General features: G+C 27.7%; 3 protein-coding genes across 3 annotated transcripts; all 3 read left to right on the forward strand.

Moving 5' to 3' along the window:
* The first annotated feature begins 1 nt into the window (after position 1).
* On the forward strand, positions 2-2,451 carry LOC145743815 (N-acylethanolamine-hydrolyzing acid amidase-like). The gene is made up of 8 exons (XM_082561863.1): positions 2-218; positions 456-521; positions 652-840; positions 950-1,076; positions 1,217-1,381; positions 1,527-1,699; positions 1,814-1,943; positions 2,062-2,451. Exons 1-8 carry the CDS (start codon positions 31-33, stop codon positions 2,164-2,166), a joined length of 1,143 nt encoding a protein of 380 aa, XP_082417989.1. The 5' UTR covers positions 2-30; the 3' UTR covers positions 2,167-2,451.
* A 155-nt stretch (positions 2,452-2,606) lies between these two features.
* LOC145743814 (N-acylethanolamine-hydrolyzing acid amidase-like) lies at positions 2,607-5,102 on the forward strand. The gene is made up of 9 exons (XM_082561861.1): positions 2,607-2,792; positions 3,039-3,218; positions 3,357-3,422; positions 3,573-3,758; positions 3,881-4,007; positions 4,097-4,261; positions 4,337-4,512; positions 4,733-4,862; positions 4,968-5,102. The coding sequence occupies exons 1-9, from the start codon at positions 2,674-2,676 to the stop codon at positions 5,088-5,090; spliced, it is 1,272 nt and encodes a 423-aa protein (XP_082417987.1). The 5' UTR covers positions 2,607-2,673; the 3' UTR covers positions 5,091-5,102.
* A 643-nt stretch (positions 5,103-5,745) lies between these two features.
* On the forward strand, positions 5,746-8,732 carry LOC145742736 (single-strand selective monofunctional uracil DNA glycosylase-like). Its single transcript, XM_082560525.1, has 9 exons — positions 5,746-6,001; positions 6,115-6,309; positions 6,606-6,818; positions 7,049-7,201; positions 7,353-7,465; positions 7,567-7,688; positions 7,834-7,972; positions 8,127-8,217; positions 8,386-8,732. The coding sequence occupies exons 1-9, from the start codon at positions 5,798-5,800 to the stop codon at positions 8,464-8,466; spliced, it is 1,311 nt and encodes a 436-aa protein (XP_082416651.1). The 5' UTR covers positions 5,746-5,797; the 3' UTR covers positions 8,467-8,732.
* The last annotated feature ends 486 nt before the right edge of the window (positions 8,733-9,218 follow it).

The following is a 9,218-nucleotide window of genomic DNA, read 5'->3' on the forward strand; positions in this document are numbered from 1 at the left end:
GATAAATTTTTTTAAATATTCTGACATAAAATGCTGAAGTCAATTTACATTTTCTCAATTTGTTTTGTGTTTGTGTTAAATGGTTCTCATGCTATTAGAAATTTAGTTTTTAAAAATGAAAACAATGGTGTAGTGAAGATGGATAAATTGCAACAGAAAGGAAAAGCTGTTCCTGCAAAAACATTTGTGGTTGACTTAGATGCCCCGCCTATGGAAAGGTAGTTGGTTTAATGTTAAAACATCAATAAAAACAAAAAAAAATAATAGCCTACTCATATTATGGCTTACATTGGTATTTTAACAAAACCCAAATTAGTTTTTGTTTGGATTTTTTTATTAAGTTTGGATTTTTAAAATTAAACAGGATGTGTTTTTTTTTATCACAACCCACTTAATTATATAGCCTATGTAAATAAAAATAGCTTTTGTAATTTACATTTGATGTTTTTTTTTAGATGGAACCCTATTGTGAGGCAATATGATGCAAATTATCTAATGGAAGGAGTAACTAAAATATTGACGTAAGTCGTGTGGGGTGTGTTTTAAAATTAATTATTAAAAAAAATTACGTAATACTGGTTGACCTAATTTTTATAGTTAAAAAAATAATTTGTGTTAATAAATTTTCAAAATTTTGTTTACGTTGTACAGAAAGGAATTTCCATTTAAAAAATTGTTGCCACTTGTTCAAAAAATAGCTGGCGATCTAGACCGCTTTATTCCTCAACCCTATTCTGACGAAATTCGGGGTATTGCTAAAACACTTGGGTTACCATTGGGTGATGCTGTTCTGGTTAACATAGTTTATGACTTTTCGGCTTATGGAACCACTGGTTTTAAGTAAAAAAAAACTTAACTTTATAGGTTTATAAGTGTATATATGCTAATTTTTTTTAGTTGATTAAGCTTTTGTATTCATTGAATGATATTTATTTAAATAATGATTTAGAGCTTGTACAAGTATTGTAACACATGATGAAAAAGGTCAAATAATCCAGGGAAGAAATTTAGATTATGATGCCCCAGAGTTTTTAAAAAACATAAGCATGCAGTTGGACTTTCACAAAAATGGAAAGGTAAATTTTGTAAAAATATTGCCTTACTTAATGTAGTTTAACAAAATAAATTTTGTATTGGTTTAAACAAAACATATTAAGCTTTAGTTAAAATATATTGGGATATTTTAAAATTATATTTTTTTTCTCATTTTTAACAGTCTTTGTACATGGCAACATCTTATGTTGGTTATGTTGGTATTATTACTGGCACAAAACATGGAATGTTTTCTATAAGTGGGGATGAAAGAGATACTGGTTCTCTATGGACAAATCTTCTGTCCACAGTTGAAGGGGACAAGTTTGCTTTTTTTTCAGAAAGACAAGTAAAATTTAAAAAATATTTCAATATTATTTTTAAAATTATTTTAATGTTGGTAAACTTTTTAATGCTCTAAACTAAGTAATGTGCAATGTTGCATTTAAATTTTAAAACTTGGTATCTATAATTCTATTTAACTATACAATAAGGTTTTGGAACAAGCTACTAGTTATGCAGATGCATTGCAATATTTAATGACCACACCCACCATTGGACCAGTATATTACATAATTGGTGGGTTAAAACCTAATGAAGGAGCAATTGTTGTGCGAAATTCAAATAGTCTAGCTAATGTCACATATTTAGGAACTAAGACAAACCCGTAAGCAAATTAAAATTGATTGTCAAGTAATGTAATGTACTTCTCTTGTTATCCTAAATTTTAGCCAACATCGTTTCAACTGTACAATATTAAAATTATTTATGTTTATCTTAGATGGTATATTGTTGAAACTAATTATGATCCTTGGAATAAACCACCAGCCTCTGATGACAGAAGAGATGTTGCTATTAAAGCAATGAACCAGGTTGGAGAAATGAACATGAATGCTGACAATCTTTACAAGGTAACTGTAAACATTTTTTGTAGATTTTTTTAAAGGTAAACTTCTTATAAAACATCTATTAAATCTTGTAGTGATATTTAAAAACTTGTTGTAATATCAATTTTTTATCATTTTGAAGGTTTTGTCAACCCCTCTTGTGTTAAACCCAACAACAACTTACACCACAATTATGAGTGCAGCTGATGCTTCAGTTTATCATACCATGATTCGCTTTGATGATTAGAATACTTTCTAATCATCAAAATGAATCAAGCGAATCAAAGTTTGTATTATTTGTTACTTTATTATTTGATTAAAATTTCTTTGATTGTATTGCACTTTAATTTTATACAAACTTCTTTTTAAAAAAATTTAAATGTTTTTAATTAAATCTTTTATTTTGCTAAAATACATTTTTAAATAAATCTCCACCGCTACATGTTAAAACAAATAAAATTGTAGTGAAACTTTATCAACATAAAATACCTAATTTTGTATTGTTTAAAATCTACCTGATACTTATTAAATATGCACTTATGTTGTTACAATCCATGAGTTCAATTTTTATTTTTTGTATTTACTCTGAGTTGAACGATATTGATACAAAAATTAACAAAAAGTGTTTATTTATTCAATATTTCTAGTGCAATATGTGTTAAGCAATAAAAATCAAATACCATAAAAGTTTAAGAGTAATACATTTGATTGGTGCCATAACAGTTTATAAAAATGACATTTATTAAAACAATTTATGAATTGTATACTTAACAAATGTTTTAAAATATCATTTTTTATAATCGGTGCTGGTATTGTAAGGTTCATCCTTGTGGTAAAGATTTGTGATTGGACAATATTGCTTACCCAAGAAAGGTATATATGTTTGTATAAGAGTTCAAAACCTTAAAAAACAAACAACAGTCATGTGTTTTAACGATTTAAGTTTTATCGTTAATGTTTTATCATTTGATAATGTTTAAGTATTTTATCACGGTTTTGTATTTACAAAAATATGGTTTAGTTAAGGTGATTAAATATTTAAATTCATATTCGGTATTTAATTATATAATAGACTACTTTTACTTAAATGTATGACTTTTTGTTTGTAATTTTTTGTAGGTTATCAACAACAATGAAAGTTATTATTAAGTTTTTAGTAGTTTTGACGTTCACTGCAATTTGTTATGGAGACATCATAAAAACTAATCAAGTTGAAGAACCTTCTGTGAGGCAATTCTCTAAACCGGCCATACCAGCAAAAACTTACATCCTCAATCTTGATCTCCCACCCCTTAAAAGGTTTGTTAAACTTTAAATGACTTTTTTACCATCTACCAACTGATTTAAAAATAAATATGTTTTTTTTCTGTAAAATATAATTTTACTTTTTGATGTGGAAAATAAAACCTTTTTTTAAAATGATTTTTATCTGTTTAGATGGGATGAAATAGTAAAACAATTCGACTCCGAATTGGTTTTAAAAGGCTGGAAGCAACTGATAAGGTAGTATTCTTATTCAATAAACAAAAAGCCAACATTGAAGTATATTTATTTTAATTCATATTTAGCAAAAACTATAAAGCATATCAAAATGCGTTTTAAGTCTTTTACCACCTATATATTTAATTTATTAAATAAAATTTTGCTTTGCAGCCAATTTATTCCAGAAAAATTAATACCGCTTATTGAGTATGTGGCATCTGACTTGGAAAGATTTATACCTCAACCTTTTGCTGATGAAATGAGAGGAATAAGTCAATCCATGAACATTCCATTGAGTGATATTGTTTTGATTAACATTGTTTATGATGTTTCAGCTTTTAACAGCAGCACTTTAAAGTGAGGTTATAACAATGTGTTGGGATAAATTAGATTTAATATAACGCAGAGAAATAAATACAACCACCATAGTTTTAGTTTCATTAATACTTTTATACTTTATAGTGAATGCTTTGTTTTAGAGCATGTACAAGTATTGTGGCAGTAGATAAAACAGGAAGATTAATTCAAGGCAGAAATTTGGATTACAAAGAACCTTCTTTCTTGCGACAACTTACAATGCAAGTTGATTTTCAGAAAGGGGGTAAAGTAGGTTTAGTTAAAGTGTTTAAATTGGCACCATGCATATACATTATTTATAAATTACATTTTATAACAAGTACTAATTTGTGTATTAGTCATTATTTATGGCCACTACATATGCAACTTATGTTGGTATTATCACTGGATCAAAACAGGGAGCATTTTCAGTGACAGGAGATGAAAGAAATAAAGGACGGCTTCTGCAAAACATTGTATCTGCTTTAAAACATTCCGACTCAACGTTTTTCTTGGAAAGACTGGTAAAGTAGCTTTATAAGTAATAAAATTAAGGCAGTTTTAAATACAATTTTTAAATATCTGTTTTTATCTCTTAGGTACTAGAAACCGCAACTGACTATCAATCAGCTCTAAATATGTTAATAGAAACTCCAACTATCGCTCCAGTTTATTACATCGTAGGTGGCATACATCCTACGGAAGGTGCCATTATTGTCAAAGATAGAGAAAGAGTGCTAAACGTGACTAAGCTAGGGGAAGACAAAGATCATCCGTATATTTTTAGTTTCTTCAAAATTTTATTAAGTGATGTTTTAAACTTTTGTAATATCATAAATTTCTTACAAAATTAGCTCGTTTAGTTTTTAAATTATACATTTCAAATATTAAAATAATGTATCATAAAAGTATGAAACATTTTTAGTTTTTAAATTATACATTTCAAATAATAAAATAATGTATCATAAAAGTATGAAACATTTTCGGTATTTAAGGTGGTATATTGTTGAAACAAATTATGATCCTTGGAATAAACCACCAGCCTCTGATGACAGAAGAGATGTTGCTATTAAAGCAATGAATGAAGTTGGACAGAAAAACTTGAACGTTTCAACATTTTATCAGGTAAATTTCAATAAAAGGAGGTTGTGCTTAGAATTACACTGGGCTAACATTTAAAGGTTAACCACAAATAGGTATATAATATTTTATATTTAAATTACTGTGCAGGTATTTTCAACACAGCCTGTGCTTAACCCAACAACAACTTACACCACAATTATGAGTGCTTCAGATGCTTCAGTGTATCAAACCATGATTCGATACGATGCACCTTCACCTCCCAATCTTTAATTTTTATAAAAGTTTAATTGTTTTCGCATCTTATTAATTATTTATACTTTGATTTTTTGATTTTCTTTTATTAACTTTTATAACATGATGTGCAGTTATATCAATTTGTTTTATTATGTTTTATGGAAGTTCAATGTTTGAAGTTTTTTATATTTCTAATTTTTATACCAAAAGTGAAATTGTGAAAGTTAATCGTATAATACATAACGTTTTCAAGAATTTTTGGTTGACATTGCTCTATATAAAGATTTTTCTCAGTAAACTTTGGGCTATTAAAAACAAAAATTTTCCTTTGTTTAACCGGGGCCATTTTTAAAGTGCATTTGGAGACCGAATCGTCCCCGGAGAAAATACAAAATGCATGCAGAAAAAAAAACAATAAATAAAAAGAAATCAAAGTTCGTTTAAAATCTAGTTTTAATAAATGTTTTTGCCTTTGAATATTCTTGTGAATATTAACAAATAACTTTATTATATGTTGGGTTAAAAGTTATTTGCTACCAGTGTGGATTTTGGACAATAATGGCAAAGCGCGATATGTTAAAAACTATAATTTTGCATTTATGATTTAGATATTTTGTTAACCTTTTTGTGGGGTTTGAAAAATTGCAGAGCACTTGTTTGGAATAAGATGTTAATGTAGATTTTATTTTAAAACCCGTAACAAATCGTATTTGAACTGCGTTTATGCGTTCATTATCAAAACAATGGATGGGTATTTTCAAGATGTAGCAATTAAGCCACGATTTAAACAAGAATATCAAAACAATGCAACACAAGGTTTAGGTTATTCACATAACCTGCAACATAATACTTCACATGGTGGAGTAATAGTAAAAGATGAAAGCAATTTTCCTGTTGAATTTCAGCAAGAGTATTTCAACAATGAAGGTAGATGGAAGGAACAAGAGGTAATATTGCTAAACTCTATTGTATTCTAACTTATTTTAATATTTTTTAAATGTATTTATATAAGCTGTATTTTTTTAATTTTTAACATTCTTGTTTTTATTTCTTGTTGCAGGCAATGGTGTTGCCTAATACACACCAACCTAACATTGCATACAACAACCCTAATCACATCTTACAAACTCAACAACAGCAACAACAACAGAGTGGTGCCGATTTTGACTTGTTAGCAGCAGCTGAAGCAGCTACGAGATCATTTGCAGTAGGAATGCAACATGCAGTGATGCTACAACAACAAGAATCTATGATTGTAAGAATTTTTGTTATTCAATGACTTTTTGAAGAATTGGTTGATTCTTAGTTTGTAAACATATTTGTATTCTTTATTAATTTTATTGTTTTTACATGGCATGCTAAAAAAGTAGTGTATTCTTTAACTAACCTTATATGCTTTTTGCTATTGAAACGCAATTATTTAGTAACAACATATATTCACAATATAGTTAACTTTTTAAAGATAATTAGTATAATAAAAAAATTAAGATGGTTAATTTTTGTGTTAATACATTTAATTTGCAAAAATTTAATTTTCAAAATTTGTTTCAGCCTAAACCAGATAAAAATCAACTCGGTGTTAGTGGTTTTAATTTGTCACAATACTCTAGTCAAGCAAGTGCAATATTAAGTCAACATCAGAGTTTAGATTCACAACAAGAACTTGTTATGTCGGGAAATCATGACTGCCAAGATGGTACTTTTAATAACCAAATCGTTTCAGCTTTTTTATGGATAGAAGCAAAACTGTGTGCACAACTAAAGGTAACATATGGAGCACATTATTTGTTTATAAAATTGGTATAGCCTATACAATATGGAGTGTGGGCTTTGTAAAATTTGTGTTTACTTTTTCATGTGGTTGTTGGTACAAATGTGATATTTTACATGTAAAGTTAATTTACTGCAATAATTTTTTATTTAAAAAAATAATTATTTATATACATATTTATATACGTTGGCAACTATATTTAATTTTAAACCACTGTGTTTAGTATCTTAATTTCTGTGAGAGGGTTTCTTATGTATACAATCCACTTGAGTATGCATCTGATCTTCATGCCCACTATGTAAGCAAGTTTTGTGGATCCAAACCAATATTATTTCTGGGAATGAATCCTGGTCCGTTTGGAATGGCACAAAATGGGGTAAAACTAACTAAGTTTTAAATATTGACCATAAATGATGTTTAAAAACTTTTAACAATGTGTGTGAATTTGTGTGGCAAATTTTTTTGAAATATTTACTTTTTTTATATATATATATACACTTTTTTATAACAAATTATTTAAATTGAAGGTACCTTTTGGTGACACCAGGTTTGTAAAAGAGTGGTTGAAAGTAACTGGAAATGTACAATCTCCTGTAAATGAACATCCAAGAAGATTAGTGCAAGGATTGAAATGTACAAGGTACAACAATCTAAAAGGACATTTGCATTAAATTGTTTTACAAAATATTTGCAGTTGTTTATGTTAAAATTTTTTTATTTAAAATTTTTTTATATTTGCAGAAGCGAAGTTTCTGGTGCTAGATTTTGGGGTTTCATGGCAAAACTTTGTGGAACTCCTGAGCAATTCTTTCAAAACTGTTTTGTTCATAATTATTGTCCACTTGCCTTTATGACTAAAACAGGTATTTATCTATTTAGGGTTTACATTTCAATTCTGTTTTATTTAATAAGTTTATTTAAATATTGAAATGTGTTTTGTTAACTAACAAAAGATTAGGATTAATTTAATCTTTTTTTTATAAAAATTTGTGTTGTTATATTGTCTAGGAAAAAACGTAATTCCTGCAGCTTTACCAGCTAACGATAAACGACCACTCGAGGCAGTATGTGACATGGCATTACTTCAAGTTGTAAGGGTGTTAAGGTGTCAAGTTGTTGTAGGAGTTGGAAAGTATGCTGCTGACAGGTAGAGTTCAGGATTTTGCCAAACAACTGTCAAGTTGATTTTTTGATTAACTTTTAGTAATGGTACAAATATTCATGCTTAGAAAAAATCATTAATTGATAAATAATTTACATTTGCTTTTAAATTTCTTACCCATTTTTTGTATATATATTAGAGCTCAACATGTGTTAAAAGAATCAGGTGATGAATCATCAGCAAGCATAAGAGTGGAGAGAATATTACATCCTTCCCCTGCATCACCTCAGGTTTATTTTGTTTTGCATTTAGAGAATCAATATCTTATAGGCTGTAAAAACCATAAAAATAGTCATACTAGCATGTCTATTTTTTTTAAATTTAAAAAACGTATTTTTTACAGTAATTTTTTTTTGGAAAAGCTTTGGTTTAAATTTTACCTAACTTAATATTTACAGGCTAATAGTGGATGGGAAGAGATTGTAATAAGGCAGTTACAAGCATGTGGGGTGTTACAATATCTCCAAATGTCAGTTTAACTCTATTACCTCAGGTTCATAACGTTGCGTTGATTGGTCACTTGTTTGAGTTAACACTTACTTTATTTTATATCCAATTCACATACAACAAGACAACTTTTGCTATATTTACTATACCTCAAATATATACTATATCTACCTATTGAGTTTTTGTTTATTATCACTTAGTGTTTTACAATAAGCAAAACAAGTGTTTTATTATTACATTTAATACCTCGAAAGTATTTTGTATGTAAGTATTAAGTTTTGTTTCTTCTTCAGCAATAATTTGTGTGCTCTTAATTAGTTTAATTGGTTCCAATCTAGCCTATACTCTTCATTTTTTAAATGTTCCCTAATTATTTTCTTGTAAAAAGTTCTTAATATTTCACATTCCATTTTAATTGCTGCTAGTGCCATTTTTAGATCTATAATTTGGTTATTTTTAATCTAATTTCCTGTTTTTATTTTTTTTAAATATGGGTAATTTTAAATTTTTCAAACAGTTATCTACAAAATCTTTTTATAATTTACTTAACTACTCCTACTAGGCTATTGCTAAAAAGTCTTAAATAAGTTATATGACTGTTTTCTCTTATTTCCCAATTTTTTTTTACAACTTTTGTAATAATTACTGATTTGTATATATTAACTTTGTTGCATTACCTTTTGTATTGTGTTTATTTTTCATACTGTTAAGAAATATATCTTGTTTCAAAATACTAAAATTTTTTTTTTTTTGGTTACTTTAAAACACCATTTTTGTAATCATG

This window comes from Corella eumyota, chromosome 2 (assembly GCF_963082875.1).
Source record: "Corella eumyota chromosome 2, kaCorEumy4.1, whole genome shotgun sequence".
Lineage (NCBI taxonomy): Eukaryota > Metazoa > Chordata > Ascidiacea > Phlebobranchia > Corellidae > Corella > Corella eumyota.